General features: G+C 41.7%; 1 protein-coding gene across 2 annotated transcripts; it reads left to right on the top strand.

Annotated features, from left to right (window-relative positions):
• The first annotated feature begins 179 nt into the window (after positions 1 to 179).
• Positions 180 to 20,162, top strand: cacfd1 (calcium channel flower domain containing 1). Of its 2 annotated transcripts, none has more exons than XM_084325092.1 (5): positions 180 to 532; positions 14,037 to 14,109; positions 16,191 to 16,316; positions 16,453 to 16,560; positions 17,788 to 20,162. In XM_084325092.1, the coding sequence occupies exons 1-5, from the start codon at positions 424 to 426 to the stop codon at positions 17,876 to 17,878; spliced, it is 507 nt and encodes a 168-aa protein (XP_084181218.1). In that variant the 5' UTR covers positions 180 to 423; the 3' UTR covers positions 17,879 to 20,162. The 2 variants fall into 2 exon arrangements, with proteins under 2 accessions (XP_084181218.1, XP_084181219.1); XM_084325093.1 differs by lacking the exon at positions 17,788 to 20,162 and adding an exon at positions 17,422 to 17,636.
• Positions 20,163 to 20,197: the final 35 nt, after the last annotated feature.

Raw genomic sequence — 20,197 nt, 5'->3', positions numbered from 1 at the left:
TACATTGGCAAAAAATTAGGTCGTAAAATAATCTTTTGTTCATCATCAACAAAACGCTGCACCTCCAGCCCCCTCCCTCGGGAACACACCCCACATGTAAACAAACACTGTGACGTAGGATGGTAAACCCCTCCCACAATGTAACGCGTACAGCTGGAGCCTGGAGAGGAGAGGACGAGGAGAACAACAGAGGAGCCGTGTGTTAGCCACAGAGCTAGCTTATAGCTTTAGTTCAATATTACATTATCGAACCTTTTTCTGAGGTTTTCGTTTATTTCATGTGATTGTAGGCAAGAAAACACACTTTAGGCTGGCGGTGGTGGGGCACTTGTTCGTTACGGTGACATAGCTAGCGTTATTGTGTGTTAGGTGGGTTGTGTGTGTGTGTGACATCTGAATAATTCAATAAGCTAGCCGGACACAATGAGTACCGAGGAGGCGGCTGCTCCCACCAAGACCGTGCCGGAGGATGATGGCATGACATGGTGGTACCGATGGCTCTGCAAAATCGCTGGGGTTATAGGAGGAGTGTGTAAGTATTGTTGACAAATATCCTCCTGAAAAGATCATTACAAGAGGATAATGGGTTTGATTGATTGATTGATTGAAAATTGTATTAACAGATTGCAGAATGGGTTCTTCAATACAGTACAGCTCAATACACACATGTTAATGGATGCAGACCAGAGAAAGACTTTTGTCAGGGTCCCCCATTTTCAATTCATCATAACATATATGACATACAGATAGACAGTACTGCTACATCTATACATTTATGATGACATACCAGATTTGCAAATACAGTATTGTTTGTGATACAAAAATAGTCTTAAAAAAGAGTATATACATTTGACGAAGAAACTAGTGTACAGTTTACTCTGGTTATAATGTTAATAATAATAATAATAATAATAATAACTTTATTTGTATAGCACTTTTCATACAGAGGTTGCAGTTCAAAGTGCTTCACAACAGTAAAAAATACAGGCATAAGCGAGCATAAAAAAAAAACTTTAACTTGTTATTTGGGATACTATGTACTGTAACGTGTGTGGTCGTGGCTGACCTTTCCTAAAGTTACATACATCATATCGCATCTCTTTGTTATTATCACACGTTTAGTGTGCGCTTGTTGTGTGTCCCATCTGTGTGCCGGAAGGAGTGGGTGAGAGCAGACTGCACAGGAGGGATGCTTGATGAGCCCGAGAGACCTTTTGTCTTGTTTTCAAGACCATCCTTTATCTCATTGAAGTCATATATCAGGCTGGACAAAGCTTTGCCACATCATCAGTGACTGTCCATCCAGCATCTCCCAAGCTCTACCCACGAGTCACATGGGTCCATTGTTGTCCCTCTACTCCTGCAGTCAGTTTTGCTGGGTGAACTGAACCATAGCCTATCCATTCCATAAATTCACTAGTTATAATGTAAACTCTTCTGCGCCAGAGTATACCCCTTGACTCCGGAGCTCAGAGCAGAGGTGATGTTTCTGCCAACCTCGCAGTTTCCCAGGTGTTACAGCACCCCCTCCCCCTCACCCTCACCGTGACACTGGAGTAACTGTGCCTGTATCACATTCACCGATCAGAACCGATGCATATTCAGTGGGCTCTGTATTATTCAGCGAGTCTGGGGAAGCAGGATAAAGGCAACATGGATGCTCCAGTGATCCTTGAGTGTTTGCCCAGCAGTCTGTTGGTGCCACCACTACAATATCTGCGGCCTGCACATTTCTCCAACCTGTACCTGGAGGACGGGGCCCAGTTAATTTCTATTGACATTGACTCTCCTAATTACTAGATTAGACTAGATTACTAGCAGTTTAATTGGATCAGTCGATCTATTCAGTTCTCGCCGGCTGTTGGCTACTAGGACCAAACAGGCCAGTACCTCAGAGCTGGACACGCCAGCTGAGAACACTGTTGGTGTGTGTGTGTGTGTGGAGGGGGGCAGTTGCTCTGCATCTGGTCCAATGGCATGAGAGTGCTATCTTAGCAAAATCGTCTGAGAGACTGAGGGGCTTTTCACCAGACGTGTTGTATCGCACTTCTGTGTGATCTAGGCATCACTCTTCTAGCCTGCCAGCTGCTGATCTTGTGCTCTCTAGTGCTTTTTGTTCTTAATATTATTAACAAGACTTGAGCAATTAATAGGGGAATTCAACATTTTACTTTAAGCATTTCCCCTGCAAACACAGAATAGAATAAATAAATAAATACATTTCAAATGTAATAATAAAAAGAAAAATCTGGTTGTATTATGAGTTATGACATCATTAAATTGCACTGGCTGAAATGCGTGAAATACTTATTTTTAGTAATTTTCCTGTAGGCTACCTATGTAAAAGGGATAGTTCAGATTCTTTTTTATTTCTTACTTACCAGTGATTGGTAGAGCCCATCCTCAGCTCACTCCATGCTGTTCCTCACACTAGTGGAGCCCATCCTCAGCTCACTCCATGCTGTTCCTCACACTAGTGGAGCCCTTCCTCAGCTCAGTCCATGCTGTTCCTCACACTAGTGGAGCCCTTCCTCAGCGCAGTCCATGCTGTTCCTCACACTAGTGGAGCCCTTCCTCATCCCAGTCCACGCTGTTCCTCACACTAGTGGAGCCCCTTCCTCATCCCAGTCCACGCTGTTCCTCACACTAGTGGAGCCCTTCCTCAGCCCAGTCCATGCTGTTCCTCACACTAGTGGAGCCCTTCCTCAGCTCCCTCCATGCTGTTCCTCACACTAGTGGAGCCCTTCCTCAGCTCAGTCCATGCTGTTCCTCACACTAGTGGAGCCCTTCCTCAGCTCACTCCATGCTGTTCCTCACACTAGTGGAGCCCTTCCTCAGCTCACTCCATGCTGTTCCTCACACTAGTGGAGCCCTTCCTCAGCTCACTCCATGCTGTTCCTCACACTAGTGGAGCCCTTCCTCAGCTCACTCCATGCTGTTCCTCACACTAGTGGAGCCCTTCCTCAGCTCACTCCATGCTGTTCCTCACACTAGTGGAGCCCTTCCTCAGCTCAGTCCATGCTGTTCCTCACACTAGTGGAGCCCTTCCTCAGCTCAGTCCATGCTGTTCCTCACACTAGTGGAGCCCTTCCTCAGCTCACTCCATGCTGTTCCTCACACTAGTGGAGCCCTTCCTCAGATCAGTCCATGCTGTTCCTCACACTAGTGGAGCCCTTCCTCAGCCCAGTCCATGCTGTTCCTCACACTAGTGGAGCCCTTCCTCAGACAGTCCATGCTGTTCCTCACACTAGCTCTGGATAGTTGGCCTCAAACCAATGAAGTCAAAGGGGACAAGCTCCTGTCTGAACAAGCTGACTGAAATCTACACTGTGCACTGTAGGCGCTTCATGATCCCACCGACTTGGCATTGGTTTGTGGCCAGCTAGTATGAGGAACAGCATGGATCATTGTGCTGAGAAATGCTCGATGCTTGGAATGACTGTCTGAGCCTCCACGTTAATGTAGTAGGGTTTTGTTTTAATTTTTTAACAAGTTAACATATATTGTTTTGAGACAAAATGACATTCGCATAATAAACTAATAGATAATTATTTTTATTTTACAACTATTCAAAAATCGATACCCATCCCTATTGGTAAGTAAGAAATAGGGCTAGGGTTACAAAATTCTGACCGATCACTTTAATCTTTTAGAATTGGCCTAAGAGGGGGGGGGGGGTAACCAGATGTTTATGATTGGTATGAAAAAGGAATGCCCTGTAACTGTAACCATGTGTGTACTGTATGTCTTGTCTTCCTGATCTGTGTGCCTGTGTGAACTGCTTGCACGTGTGATGTGCTGTATGTTCCATGTGCTTACAGTGTGCTGTTGTTGGTACTGTACACTCGACAGGCAGATGAATACTCATCACTGGGCCTCTTCTTTGGCTTTCTGCCAAGATAGTTCCCATAAGAAGCATGTCTTTTTTTGTATTCATTTATTCTCATGTGCATGCTACTCCGAAGCTACTTTCACACATATGCACCAGACTCCTGACCTTAACTGCACATTAATCGGTGCGGTATGTGAGAAACGCAAATGTTCAAATGATTCTGCACGGAGTTCACCTTCCTGGCACTCGAGTCCCAAGTCCGCGTAATGACAAACCGAGCCCATGCCGGAACACAGGCAGATCATTGTTTATTATGATCATTGATTAATATAGATTACTCATTGACTTAAATGGAAACATCATGCATTCATTGAACCAAAAAAACATGTCTTTTTAACAGCGGATTTCCTTGAACTTTAAGTTTAATTCAACTGAAAAACTAAAACATGACCTGGCTCAAAGGCATAATTACTCTTCTCTTGAAACATGAACTGGGTCTGAATTTACACTCTAGTCTAGTCACTGTCAACTAGGGGCCTCAATGAGGAAATTACATTCACCCCTTTTGTGTTGCTCCCTAGACTCACTACTACCAGTTATATCCTCTGTGTATCACTTGTTGTCTGTAATGCTTTTCTTTATGGTTTCTCAGATGTTGGTCTTTGGCTGAAAATATTGCACCTTGTAGAGTCAAGTCAAGTCAATTTTATTTGTATAGCACATTTCCAGGCAGCGGCAGCTGGCACCAAAGTGCTTCACAGGCAGGTTGAACAAAATAATATGATGCAAGATATAAGATTAAAACACAGTAAAGCAATGAAAGTAATAAAAACAAGTAGGACACAGTAAAACAAAGAGGATAGAAGGCCCTAGTGGTGATTAAGTGGGGGGGAAGGCCAAGGAGAACAGGTAGGTTTTTAAAAGTGATTTAAAAGCCTGCACGGTCTGGGCGGCCCGTACGCTGAGGGGGAGGCTGTTCCACAATCTAGGCGCTGCGGTGGAGAAGGCTCCGTCTCCCCTAGTCTTGAGCCTAGTTCGAGGCACCACCAATAGCAGCTGGTCAGCTGATCTGAGGGATCGGTGGGGGGTGTGGCGGTGCAAGAGCTCGGATAGGTAGGGAGGAGCCGTGCCATTTAGTGATTTAAAAACATTTAGGGCTAGTTTAAAATCTATTCTAAAACGAACAGGTAGCCAGTGGAGCGAGGCCAAAACTGGGCTGATGTGCTCATGTTTTTTTGTTTTGGTGAGGAGGCGGCGCGCGGCTGCGTTCTGCACCAATTGTAGGCGGCGAAGCAGGGATTTGTCGATGCCTGTGTAGAGGGCATTGCAGTAGTCGAGGCGAGTGGTGACAAAGACATGTATCACCGTCTCTAGGTTACTTTGGGAGAGGTATGCCTTTGTCTTCGCCAGGAACAAATAAGAGGACAAATAAGATAAGATGTTCCTTTATTGATCCCCTTGGGTAAATGCAGGCTTCATAGCAGCAGCATGGGGGAGGGGGGGGGGTATGGGCATGGTAATAGTAGAAAGACATAAATATAGGCAAGACAATTATTATTTAATATATTATATAATTATAGTAAGGATACAAATAAGCAGTGTTAATAATATAATTAACTCTGAATATGAGCAAGTTAACCGTGTAATCAAAGGTTCAGATGAGGGTCTCTGTATGCCCTATATTGGTTATATTATACATTACAATAAATATGGTCAATCACTTAGAATCTGAATATATATACTATGGGTAAGTAATGTATACGAGTATATAGACACTACAGGTGCAGTATACATAAGGTACCCTAACTGGCATGATGTACTGTACCATACCTGTCAACCCTCCCGTTTTTCTTCTCCCGTATTTCAACCTTCTCTCCCACCGTCCTCCCGGTAAAATATTTCCCTGTATTTTTTCCCATTTATTTTTATTTATACAAAATGGCTGCAATTCCCCTCCGTGACGACAGGTGGCAGCAGTGTAGATTAGAATGTTAGCACAGGAAGTCAGACCGGAAGCCAGTTGCCAACAAAACTCTTCTTCTTCTTTTTGGTGTTTTACGGCGGACGGCCACCATAAATGGGGCATTTACCGCCACCTACCGACCCGGAAATCGGGCCAGTCTTCCATTCTCCCCTCTTCTTTTCTTCTTCAATGGTTTAACAAAAACAAAAACAAAACCCATCCCTAACATCACCACCATATCCAAACCTAATCTATGAGTCCCTCACTCTAACCACTAGTCTACCTAACTACCTAACCTACAAACACCTTCCTACAACCACACTGTTCACCATCCCTATCAACCCCCATCTATAGTATACTACATATCCCACTCTCTGACTCACGTATATTTCAACTTTCTATCTACCTTAGAATCACTCTCACTCTCGGCCGTGGTTTCTCAGTGTATAATGTATGGTGCTCTCCCTCAACATGCGAGTAGGGTGAGACAACACCATTCTTTAGTCCAAATAATACCCTACTTTATACTATATTATTGTCATTTGTTTAATGTAAAGTCAGTCTTACATTGGCACTGCGTTAACGTTGCATTTACCCATAATCCATTGCTGTATTAGACCCATGTGCCACAGTGCCAGTATAACTTTTGTAAAGTAATGAAGCGCAAATGTAAAGTGAATCAATACACAATGAAACTATATCTTTATCTATATCACATGTCAAAACTACTTTAATAAAACAAGATTTCCGTTTTTCATTTCTACTCATTCATCCAAAACAAGACAGCAATTGTACTTCTGCATGCACCAGGAGAATTGAGCTCATAGCACATATTTGGAGTTGATAGAATGAACATTGCTGTTCTTAGGAAATGTTGCACATGGTGGAAATAATGGAAATTAACATTTCTAACATTAACATTTAGTGTATGTTTAAAGTTGATACATTGAGGCATGGTAGAATTTCACTTTATATTACAGCAGTATCCGTTTTTAACATTAGTGTCTGACACTATAGACACATGTTAAAAGTCAAAGTCAACTTTGTCATTTTCCAATTTGTGCAAGACATACAGGAAAATTCAATTACGTGCCCCCCTTCCCACAGTGTATAAGAGACAATAAACACAAAAGTAACATAGGACACAATATACATACAATATACATACACCACATTGGGAGGGGGCGGGGCGAAATCTCCAGTTTTTTCAAATCCCAATGTTGACAGCTATGTACTGTACCAGAGGCCATGAGGGCAGGCAAAACCTCACTTAACCACAAAGTCACTCACTTGCAAGTCACAAGTCTTAAGCAAGTCCAGTCGAGTCACTGCTAAACGTCAAGTAAGACGAGACAAGTCAAGTCATTGACTTGAGTGAGTCATTGATACAAACCCAGGAATACACTGACGATCCATACTGATGATGGTGCGTTCACAATACTGGGCTGCTCAAGATTATAGAGACGCACGTTTCTGATAGCCTCGCCCCAACCCTAACCGTAACCATACTGTTACCTTAAACTAACCGTAACCATAACCACACTGTTACCTTAAACTATCTTAACGTTGAATGAATGAATGAATGAATGAATGAATGAATGAATGAATGAATGAATGAATGAATGAAAACTTTATTAACAGATTGCAGAATGGGTACAGTGCAGTACAGCTCAATACATACAATTGTTAAGGGGATGCAGACCAGAGAAAGACTTTCGTCTTGTTTCCACCAGGGTCCCCCATTTCCAATTCATCGTAACATATATGACATACATGACATACAGATAGACAGTACTGCTACATCTATACATTTATGACATACCAGATTTGCAATTACAGTACTGTATTTGTGATACAAAAAGAGTCCAGAAAGAACAGAGTATATACATTAGGCGTAGAAACTGTACATTGGATTGGGTAGGTGGGGGTGGGACTGTACATTGGAGGTGGTTGGGGGGGGGGGGGGGGGGGGGGGGGTAGGAGTGGGGGGGGGGGGGGGTTGGGTAGGAGTGGGGGGGGGGGGGTTGGGTAGGAGGGGTGGGTGGGGGACACTGTACAACTGTACAAACAACACTGTACATTGGATTATTGACAAGACCATACTTGGTAATTTACTGTACATTGGCGGGGGTTGTGCTCGGACATTTACAGGGGCCAGTTTCGAGTTGCAGTCTCCCTTAGGTGTTTTTTGAGAGAGTTTTTGAAAGTGGGTAGTGATTCACATTCCTTTACAGCTTTGGGTAGGGCGTTCCACATTGATGTGGCATAATTGCGAAACGTGTTTAGACCCTTGTTTGAGCCGAATCTGGGTTTAACATGATTTGTGGAGCTCCCTCTGGTGTTGTGATCGTGGTATTCACTGACCTTTGGGAAGTATTTAGTCATGTACATGGGTACCTTGGTCGTGTAGTGTATCTTGTAGACCAGGCCCATTGCAAGTTGCTGTACTCTGTCGTCTACTCTAAGCCATCCTAGGTTGTCAAAGTGGGCAGGGGTGAGGTGGGTTCTAGGGGTAAGGTCAAGCAGTAGTCTGACCAGTTTGTTTTGAGATGTTTGTAATTTTGTTTTTAGCGCCTTTGAGGTGCTTTGGTACCATGAGGTGCAAGCATAGTCGTAGTACCCTTGAATGAGTGCTCCTGCTAGAGTCTTCAGGGTATTCTTGTTTACCAGTGAGGAGATCCGGTACAAGAAACGAGTTCGTTGGTTGACTTTTTTTATTACATTGGATGCCATTTTGTCACAGGAAAGATTTGCCTCTAGGATGGAACCCAGGTAGGTAATATCTTCTTTCCTTGTGACAATATTGTCACCCACTGTAACTGAGAAGCCGTCGGTCTTGCTGAGTTTGTTATTTGAACCGAAGAGAATGGACTCTGTTTTGCCCATGTGTAATGATAGTTTGTTATCAGCGAGCCATATGCAGATTTTGCTTAGTTCTGAGCTGAGGGTTTTTTCAACCTGTAATTTGTTCTTGTCAGAGACCAGCAGGGCTGAGTCGTCCGCAAACAGGAACAAGTTGCAGTCACAAGCTGACGACATGTCATTTGCATAAATTAGGAACAGTAGCGGACCTAGTATGCTTCCTTGTGGAACACCACAGTTTACTGTGAGGGGGGGGGATAGGGTACCGTTTACCTCCACCATCTGCTCTCTCCCCTCCAGGTAGGATTGCATCCAGCTCACTGATAGACTATCAAAACCAATTGCTTTTAGCTTGTCAATCAGAATGGTGTGATTGACAGTGTCGAAGGCCTTTTGTAGGTCCAGCATGACCATGCCGCAGTATTTGCCCGCGTCCACCTCTTGTTTGATGTGGTCGTTTAAATAGAGAAGGCATGTGTCAGTGGAGTGGGATGTTCTGAAGCCAGATTGGAATTCGTAGATTAGATTTTTTTCCGCAAGGTATTTTTCGACCTGTTCGTATACAATTTTTTCCATGACTTTCGAGATGGAGGTAAGGATAGAAACAGGGCGGTAGTTGCCTGGGTCTAATTTACTGCCTTTTTTGTGCAGAGGGGTCACTCTCGCAATTTTGAAGTCCTTGGGGACGTGTCCCTGTTTTATAGAGAGGTTTATTATGTGTGTGATGACTGGGGTGATGGCGGCTGCTGAGTCTCTGAGGAATTTGGAGGGGATGTTGTCATGGCCAGTGGCCTTGTTAGGTTGGAGGGCGCTCAGTTTTTTGAGTACCTCATCTGTTGTTACCATTTCCAGTTTGAAGTCGTCTTTGTGGACCCCTAGGTTTTTGTAGTAAGCTACTATGTGTTCTACCCCATAATGCCCTGAGTGGGAGGGTAGTTTGTTTACCAGTGTTGTGGCTATGTTTGTGAAGAAACTATTTAAGTAATTGGCTACATCCAGCTTTTCTGTGATGAGCGTGTTGTCCGTCTTTATGTTTATGTTTGAGAATCTGGTTTTAAGTTTTTTACTGCAGCCTAGTTGGTTATTGAAACGAACCATCCTAGTAGTGTTAGTATCAGGGTGGGTGTCTTGGTCTAATGCACTCCCCCACCACAAGCATGGTTAGTTTGACTCCTGGTCATGCTGTTTTGTGCTGTTTCTTTATTACTTTTGTCGATACAAAATATATTACGTATGGTATGGCTATAACATACCTTAACGTACCGAGATTAGTACTTGCTTTATTTACGTTTTCTGATGAGACTGTGTTGCACAAACAGATGCTGCTTGGTGAGAAACAGCAGAGCTACCGGATGAGCAAAGTAGATAAAAACAAGAAAGCAGAAATGATTTCTATACATGCATGTAACGTGCTGAGCCAGGGATTAAAGTAGAGCGATGCGTGTCAGCTGGACATCAGCTGGCCATCAGCTGACGTAAGAGGCTGTCTCCTTATCACGCAGTATGACAGCACCACAGCTCTAACTGGTGCAGTCTGAATAAGCACGATTTTACCTCTTTCCCATCACACAATCTGACATGTAATAAATGTAACAGATGACCAAAATCACAGTGTATATGGACGCCTTAAAGGGGAACTTCACTGAAAAACAATGCTGATTTATTTCGCACATAATCTTGCACACATCCCAAAACCGTTAAGGGATTCGCTCACATTCATTTACTTTGACAGTTATTGAGAGTGAGGTTGTATATGCCCCCCAGTGATGTCATTGGATGACATTGAACCCCTGTGTTGTGTTAATTACAGCTCAATGTTATCCCTGTTCCAATCTCTGTTGTTGCTTTTCATCTCCACCATTTAATTCGGCTGCATTTAACACAACACAGGGATTCGGTGTCCCCTGTTGACAAATGGAGGACATATTCAGACATTAACTCTCAATAATTGTCAAACTAAAGTAATGTGTGCAAAACACCTTACCGTTTTGGGATGTGTGTGAGATTATGTGCAAAATAAATAGGTTTTGGTGAAGTGCCCCTGTGAGTAATACTACTCAATTAAAGATAACCTACAATAGTACTCAGCAGCACTATTACTCAGTAGTACTAATTTATATCTCTTATAACCAGCTTAATCACCTGTACATTGTATATTACTATTGCACTTTACTGTTACATTTGCACTCTGGTTGGATGCCAAACTTCTTTTCGTTGTACTGTACTTGTGCTGTATGATGACAATACATTTGAATCTAATCTACTTGAGTAAAGGTGCTTAGTTAGTATAGTTACTTTCCATCTTTAAAGCGGTTACAGGCTAGAATCTCTTGGGGTATGTGTGGGTGCAGCACACGCCACATCTTAAATTCATCACTTCCTTCTAGGGGTGGGGGAAAAAATCGATACGTAGTAGTATCGCGAGACTTTGCGTGGCGATACTGTATCGATACAGGGACGCCAAGTATAGGTTATTTAATTATTCATAAAAAATTTAAAAAAAATATATATATATATATATATTTTTTTTTGATCCACTTTTTCTCCCATTTTTCTATATTTTCTCCCATCCCAATTTCGTATCATCCAATTCAACCCTCCCCTGTCACGAACGCTGTTTCTTGCCTCCCACAAGCCGGCTGCAATGTGGACTAAGTCATACATAGCACAAGTCCCCTCCGGTACTTGAGGTAACAGCAGTCGCATCTTTTCACCTGCGCAGCTCGATCTCTCAGTGGCGAGGAGTAACGCGTGGGAGGCTCACGCTGCCCCCGACACTTCCTGATTCTACTGCGCAGGCGCACCAACCGACCTGTAGGAGTCGCTGTCCACAACGCCCGATCCCCACCCTTCAGTTTCCCTCCCCGTAATACGGCCAATGTGTATTACTGCGGACGACCAGCTAAACTGAAAACAATGTGGAGAGCTGGATTCAAACACGCGAATCCTAGCGTCTCCACACTGGTGGCGAGTGCCTTGCCCACTACACCACCTAGCCGCCCCGATAAAAAAAAAATATATATATTTTGTATAAGGAAGTTGCATTGTTCATTTCAATACCTGTAATAGTACAGTAGTCCAGTTAAGTTGGAATATGACTGTAATACAAACAGTTCAGTTTGTCAGGTACATGCAACACAGATTACAGTGTTTACATCTGTCTGCTTGAGAAAATACCATGTTCTGCAATAAAAATGATTGAAGTGAGATGAACAGACTGAACTTTATTTTATTAGATAAAACATGTTGACAGTTTTACTTTGCAGTTAAAAAAAATTGATAAAAAAAAATATATATATCGCAATATTCGCGATATATCGAGTATCGCGATAGTATTGTATTGCGAGATCTCTGGCGATTCCCACCCATACTTCCTTCCCTGCCTGGCTACCTCACACCCAAGAGTCAAACACTGTTGTTCTGGCTCCTGCAGACTGCAGGCTGGATGGTTGAATCCCACAGACAAAGAACCCGATACGGTTGATGTTTTCAGATGAACACGGTTTTAAAACCTCATCATCTAAAGATAGTTGGAGTGTTGTGTTCATGCAACGTTAAGTCCAGGAGAGGTACTTCAAGGGGATAATAATAATAATAATAATAATAATAATAATAATAATAATAATAATAATAATAATAATAATAATAATAATAATAATAATAATAATAATAATAATAATAATAATAATAATAATAATAATAATAATAATGGATTCAATTTGTACCACACTTTATATTGTGAGAATCTCAAAGTGCTACAGGAGATAAAGATAAAAAGTTAAATGAATAAAACAATTAAAATGAATAAAACAACCAATGAAATGGAAGAACATAAAAGTAAAATAAAATAAAATAATAATAATAAAATGAATAGAAGTAAAAAGAAAAGTAAAAGAAAAATTCAGGCAAAAGCCTTGTTAAAAAGATTTTTTTTAGGCCCCTTTTAAAAGCCTCTGCGGATTGTGGTGCTCTCAGGTGGATGGGGAGAGCATTCCACAGTCTGGGTGCGGCAGAGCAGAAGGCTCGATCGCCCATGGTGTGCAGCTTAGTCCTGGGGGCTTTGAGGAGGTAGGCTGTGCCGGAGCGGAGGGAGCGTGAGGAGGACAGGGGGGTGAGGAGTTCCTTGAGGTAGGCAGGGGCACCACCGTGTACGCACTGGTGAGTGAGGAGGGAGACCTTGTACTGTACTGGGATGAATCACAATAGATAATATATTCCTTTATTGATCCTGGGCGTCATAGCAGCCTGGGGGAGGGGGGAGGGGAGGTATATTGGCAGCAGGGTAATAGAGGAGACGCTCCAAGTGATTGATGAGCTTGTTAACCCTTTCACTGCCGCACTACCAAAACGGTTTAAACCCTTTCTCTGCGACAATACAACCACAAAACCACCGTCGGTTGTGTGATAGTAAAGGGTTATTAACCTTCTGTCGTGTGGCAGTGAAAGGGTTAATTGTACCTGAGCTGGTAAACATGTTTCCAAACGGACATAATATACAGCTTTTAATCTGAAGAATCAAATAGATTGTGACAATCCTGCAAGAGTGCATTAGTCACACCGTTGATCAGAGAGAGAGACCATTCTGCTGTGGTTGAGTTACATTGACCGTGAACTAGTGAGGGGCCGCCAACAGTATGGTCAATTTATAAGTTGTCTTGTCTGAATCAGATAAGACTTGAGAGAAAATCGACATAGAATCCATTTCAACGTGCTTGTAAACAAGACGAAAGTTACCCATTCTGCAATCTGTTAATAAAGTTATCAATCAATCAATCAATCTTTCAGCTCATTTCTTTTCTAGGTCCTGCGCCAAAAGTCACCCAGTCTTGTTTCAACACTTCCGTACTCGATATCTAGAAAAAAACAGGCTATTCAGCTTAATACAAACTCGTCAAAAATTTGCGACTCAAAGTCAAGTCATGCGACTGAAGTCCCCCATCTCTGCTTAAAATTATAGTATACCCATGGGGTGTGGTGAGGTGGAATCAGGAGAATGCTAAGGTTTTAGAGAAATATGTTGTTTGTAAGGAACCACCCAAACTACATGAGCCAAAGTAGTTAACTACTGAAATACATTGATTTGAATGTAGTTAAACTGTCACCCAAGTATTGTAGAAAATGTAGTTAAACTAGGAATTTAATTATATTTAACTATTCCCCAATGCATATATGGTCATATATTGTGTTTTGTCTATGCAATGTATGCAACTCTAGTACCATGTGTATATTTAAGATGGTGTTGTACAGTGGTGCTTGAAACTTAACTACTTGATGATGACGTACTACTGGAGCCCTGCGGTGTGTGAACTGTTTATTTATTTGTTTATTGTCAGTCTTTTTAAGATAATAATAATAACGTTGTTTTTCTTTCTCACAAAGCTTGTGCCGTGGCAGGAGTATGGAACTGTGTGACGGTGAATCCACTAAACATCGCTGCTGGAGTATGGATGGTGTAAGTCTCTCAATCGTCTCACAGAGTAGGGATGCACTGATACCGGTGCTGGATGTCAGGCTGGTACCAGGCTAAAACAGGGTACTGCTGTTGGATGTCAGGCTGGTACCAGGCTAAAACAGGGTACTGCTGTTGGATGTCAGGCTGGTACCAGGCTAAAACAGGGTACTGGTGTTAAGGCTGAGCCCGAATGTTCGAACATTCGTTTGTTATGTTAACATTCGAATTCTAAATCAAAATTCGAATTTTTAATTACATTTTTATTTTATTTTTTATGTTTCTTTTATGTGTCTATTCATTCTGTTTGAACCAATGTGGTTTTTCTTCACAGTTGCAGATAAAGATTAGGCTACACTAATATTATAGTATTACAAAAAACTTTATATTCATTAAATAAAGTTGATTTATTAAAAAAGAGACTCATTTAATCAGATGAATCACTTTATTCAAATTGAGGATTTAGTTTGAGGATATAAAAAATATTTTTTTATTAAAAAAATGTAAATTTAATATTTTTTAATTTTTTTAAATTAAAAACAAAGGTTTGGACGTTCGTTCGTAAAACCCTGACGAAGTTCGAATCCCAAAAACAGGCTTCGGGGACAGCCTTAACTGGTGTTGGATGTCAGGCTGGTACCAGGCTAAAACAGGGTACCGGTGTTGGATGTCAGGCTGGTACCAGGCTAAAACAGGGTACCGGTGTTGGATATCAGGCTGGTACCAGGCTAAAACAGGGTACCGGTGTTGGATGTCAGGCTGGTACCAGGCTAAAACAGGGTACCGCTGCTGGATATCAGGCTGGTACCAGGCTAAAACAGAGTACCGCTGCTGGATATCAGGCCGGTACTAATAATCAATACAAAGTGTAAAATCAATGCAGAGTGACATGCTTCCCAGCATTTTTGGCACATGAAGCATGTTAGATATCTTGAATGGAGAAACATGTATCATATTTCTGGTATGTCAGCAATGAGAAAGTGGTATTATTGACGCATCCCTACCTGGTCCCTACTCCCTATTCCTGCTTTATTTATTTATTTTAACTTAGGAATCATAGATTAGCTCAAACTGCACAAAGCCTAGGGCTACACAGTGTTATACTGTCATGCCGATGCTAACCACAGTAACACAATTCTTTTCAAAATGTAGTTATAAGTGAAATTGAACTTCTCAATATCTGTTTTATCTCGACAGTTTCAGAGTTCAATCTTGCTCTTTTTTTGTTTTTGCAGTAACTACAAAATCACTGGATAGTCATAAAGAACGTTGAAAGTTCTTCTGAGTTTGCACTGAGTTTGCACTGTTACTGCGGTTAGCTTCTGCAGGGCAGTATACTTAGACCCTAAATGCTAACATGTAGACTAAGTGAATGTTATGCGTGTGTGGTTCTGCATGGAGACCTGATTAAACGCATGCCTGTGTTCATTTCTCTGTATGAGTGCAGAGGTTTTCAAACTATGGGTTGTGACTAGGGATGCTCGATATTGGCTTTTTTACCGATACCGATATACCGATATTGTCCAACTCTTAATTTCCGATACCGATATATGCAGGGTTTCCCCCCCCCCCCCAAAAAAACTGAATAATTTCAGGTAATTAACATTACATATCTCTTGTTGTGGAATTAACACAACATTATGCATACTTTTGACAATAAATAAAATCAGAATTTGTTCTTACTTGCTTGCCTGGGTAAATAAAGGTTCTAGAAATGTAAAAGAATTCTTTTTAAAAAAAAAAATTGAAAACCGATACAGATATTTTCCGATATCACATTTTAATGCCGATATCGGCCGATAATATCGGTAGGCCGATAATATCGGACATCCCTAGTTGTGACCCACCGGTGGGTCCTATGAAGGGGCCAGCTGGGTCACAGGCTAATCGTTTAGTACTTATTTCAAGAAATCTTGCCAATGTCGGAATGTAGAGCTATTATTTTAACACATAGACCACACATTTTAACAAGAAAATACCACCTCTTGTGGTGGCTCCCAAAGAGATGGGAACCCCTTGTATTAGTGGATCTGTACACTACTATGCATAACACTGTGCTTTACGTCCTCTGCTCCCGTCTCAAGGTTGAACGCCTGCCTGCTGTTCCTGTGCGAGGTCCCGTTCTGCTGCCAGTTCATTGAGTTTGCGAACGCGGTGGCGGCGCGGGCAGACAAGCTGAAGCCCTGGCAGAAAGCCTTCTTCTACTGCGGGTGAGGACCACTTCACACCCAGACGGCAACATGCGTTGGCTGACGGTTCAGGGCTCTAGCTAGCAGACCGAATGGACTCCTCCCACTGTCGAACTGACTTGTTGTCTCTTTGACCTTCTCCTCCGCTAATCTGTAGGACGGCTCTGTTCCCCGTGTTGCTGAGTTTCTCCATCACCACCCTGTTGGGGAACGCCATCGCCTTCGCCACGGGGGTCCTGTACGGCCTCGCGTCCCTGGGCAAGAAGTGAGACCTCCGTTTAGTGACACTTATTATTCACGTCAGACAAAGAAAATAAATCACAGCTATTTACATTCGATTAAAATGTATTGTAATAATTATACAGCACAAGTACAGTACAACGAAAAGACGTTTGGCATCGAACCACAGTGCAAATGTAACAATAAAGTGCAATAGTAATATACATAGTACAGGTGATTTAAACTGGGTATAAAATATATAAATTAGTACTACTGAGTATAGTGTTAATCAGATTAATACTGTACATAGTTGTAGTATTAATATGTACAGTGATACAGGTATTCAGCGTAAATAGTAAGAGTAGGTAAGGGATATGTACAGATACAGATATAGTAGTTGCAGATGAGTAAAAAGGATCATATGCAGGACAGTATATACAGGCAGATGTGTGTGTGTGTATGGGTTATAATGCAGGTGTATAAGTAGTAGATATATAGTATAGAAGAATTATATGCAGGTATATTCAGACCGATATGTATATATATAATGCAGTAAATATATAAACGTGTATATATATATATATATATATATATATATATATATATATATATATATATATATACGGTATTTACAGCACTATTGTACATGGCACAGTTATATGGGTAGACTATAGTATGAGGTAGGTAGTTATGATTACATTATTATGAAAGCAGTAGGTAGGTATAGATTGAGTATAGGCAACAGAGTTCAAAGTCCGTACAGTATGGGTAACAGAGCCTAGAGTAGGCAATGAAGTCAAAAGTTGATATGGTATGGGGGTGGATTTGTTGTAATTGATCACATCTTTTCCTCCTTCATTAACCTCACTCTCCAATATTCACATTAAAACTTGTAATCAACACATAGGATGCCAGGTTCTTAATCAACTAATTGATCTTGTACGCTTGGTGGTTGTAACACTAACACAACTAATAAGATTGATCTTGTACGCTTGGTGGTTGTAACTAACAACCCTAATGAACCACTGTATTCATGCATTTTAACACAGCTGTGTGTGAACCCTGTAATATAATTGTCAACTAACTATTAAGTTTAACCTCTCCGTCACACCACTCCATTTCTCGCTCTGCTCTTTCTTCTTTCCGTCTCCCCCCTCTTGTTCTCCCGCCTTTTTCACTCTCTTCCCCCCATTTTCTCCCCATCTCGCTTTTTCTCCCTCTCTTGCTCTTTTTTCCCCTCACTCTTTCTCCCTCTCCCTTTCCTCTCTCTCAGGGGAGATGCGGTGAGCTACGCCAGACTGCAGCACCAGAAACAGGGGGACGAGGAGAAGATGACGGGCACGACAGACGGGGTTCCTCAGTGAGCCGTCCGCCTCCCATCCGTCCTTGGGTTCCTACAGGAGGGATATTCCGTCGTGCCCTCCTCATCGATCCTCCTCCTTCCTCTTCCGTTATATCTGAAACACGTTCGCTGCGTTTATTTATTTACTGAAAGTGCTGCATCCCCTGTTGTCTTAACTGACCTAGTGTTCTCCACGTCAAGTAGACGTATTTATTTTAGATTTGAATGCCTCGTTTGGTGGACGTCGAGTGAGAGATGTAGTGAAACGACTCGTTAGACGAGTTAAAGACGTGTTTTCCCCGGGGTTTTTATTCTTCTGGGTTATATTTATTATCTGTTATCTTTTTGTTTCTTGTCGCCGTCATCTGTGATAACCTTTCTCCTGGCGAGTGCAGTGGGCATGGCCTCCTCTTGACCTATGAGCCTTTCAGGGAATCTGAGCGGGATTTCATGTGATTGTGAAACGTTAAGACACGTTTTTCGCCCCTCAGGTCATCTGTTAATGACCTTTTTAAAATGCGGTGAATTATTTGTGGGCATTAGGGACATTTTTGCCATTAGGAATGTAACCAGTGTACCCAAAGATAATGACATTTCCACTTGTTTAATGTTCTCATCATGATACACTTAATTTATTGTGGCATGTTTAGCTGAAGGTTTTCCAGCACAGGACCTAGGACAATAATGGGCTATGAAATTTTAGATACATTTTTTTTAAACAAAAGCTTTCAATGCATGAGTGAAAAGAGCTCAACTTTTATCTGAGTATGTCCAACTTCTTTCTGCAGTCAAGTGACACTGTACGGTATGTTTTGGCTCGTCAGATAGCCAGCATTCCAACTGTGGTTGTAGGTTGTGTGTGTGTGTGTGATACCATAGGAGAAGAAAAACCGAGGAATGTGAGCTTAACTGCTATGCTGCTTTGAAATGCTTTTTACCTTCTTATTTATGTTGGGAGTTTGTTACCTGAACAACTGTAAATTACTTGTTTGTGAAGCTCTGTTCCGACCCGTGAAAACTTAACGAGGTAGAGAAGTGTCTTGATTCAGGGACTAATAGGCGTTTGTGTCTAACCCACACGACTGTCGGAGCCATGATATATATGCCTTGGTCCCTCAGTCTGTCAAGACACGCAGTGCTCAGCAATGCGCTACCATTTGTGTTGTTGTTTTTTGTTGCCTTGCCTCTGTTGTGTGTTTGTTTGGAATGCGTATGGAAAGCTTGTTTTGCACATATCTCTTACAGCAGCGCGTCTTACGTTTTTGCGCTTTTGGCCGGTGAATAACTTGAGTAGAATAGTCACACGTAACCACCAGCTCTCAGGTATGAAACTTCACCATGCACAGCACACGGGTACTACTGATAAATGACATGCGCAACTGCAGATTCCTGTAGATTATTCTTTGGTTGCTATGACCGAGTAATCGATTATTTGGTTTTGTATATTTATTTTTATCAGTTTGCCATGAATTATAGGTTATTAGACGCACGTGATCACAGTGGTCAATCATTATCATTGTTTCGATTGAAAACCACAAATTTAAGTGCGGTTAATGGGCTAATCGGTTTGAATTTGTAACTGTCAAATAAGCGGATAGCTTTTCTTTCTCTCTGGAGAAGACATGATTATGAACGGTGATTTTAAAGCTTCCAAGTCTGCACAAAGGCAAATCAACGTATACATCTTAAAGTCTTATTGTGCACCTTTTAATCAAATAATTGATTATTCAGACACATCCCTAGTGATGATAAATTGTTGATCAATGCATGTATAGCAGACTTGATTTGGACTTGGGGTACAGGGTATTAACAGGATTACAAGTCATATGAGCCGATGTGAAACGTAAATTTTGCACATAAACCAGCATTTATGAACTAAGTAACGAAACACTACATGCACACCAGCGATCTGCTATTATTCTGACAACATATACCGTTCAATTAGAATAATGGTACATTAAAACCATGTAGCTGATATAACTAGCTATTGTCGCATTGCTTTCCCACAGAATTAAATCCAATTGTCTAAAAATAAAATGTGTCCCACATTTACAGTAGTACAGTAATGTTCACTCAAGTCCCTGTAGTCTTGATCCCACGGTTGCAGGCGTTGCGTTTGTTGATGCAACCTGTAATTTGCTGTAAGGGTTGTGTGCAGAATCAAGTGATGTGAACACTTTAGAGTGGTTTGTAGGTTTCTTAGGTAATGGTGTTAAGCGTGGAAGATCAAACAGACTTGCTACTTACCATGTTTGCTCTGTGATGTTTTTGTTCCCCCATCATATACAATTAAATATCCTGCCTTTTTGCAACAGTGTCCTCTTAACTGTTAAATGGAAAG

Source organism: Notolepis coatsorum, assembly GCF_963971535.1.
Source record: "Notolepis coatsorum genome assembly, chromosome: 11".
Lineage (NCBI taxonomy): Eukaryota > Metazoa > Chordata > Actinopteri > Aulopiformes > Paralepididae > Notolepis > Notolepis coatsorum.
The sequence above is the reverse complement of the archived record's forward strand: the minus strand, read 5'-3'. Positions and strand labels throughout refer to the sequence as shown.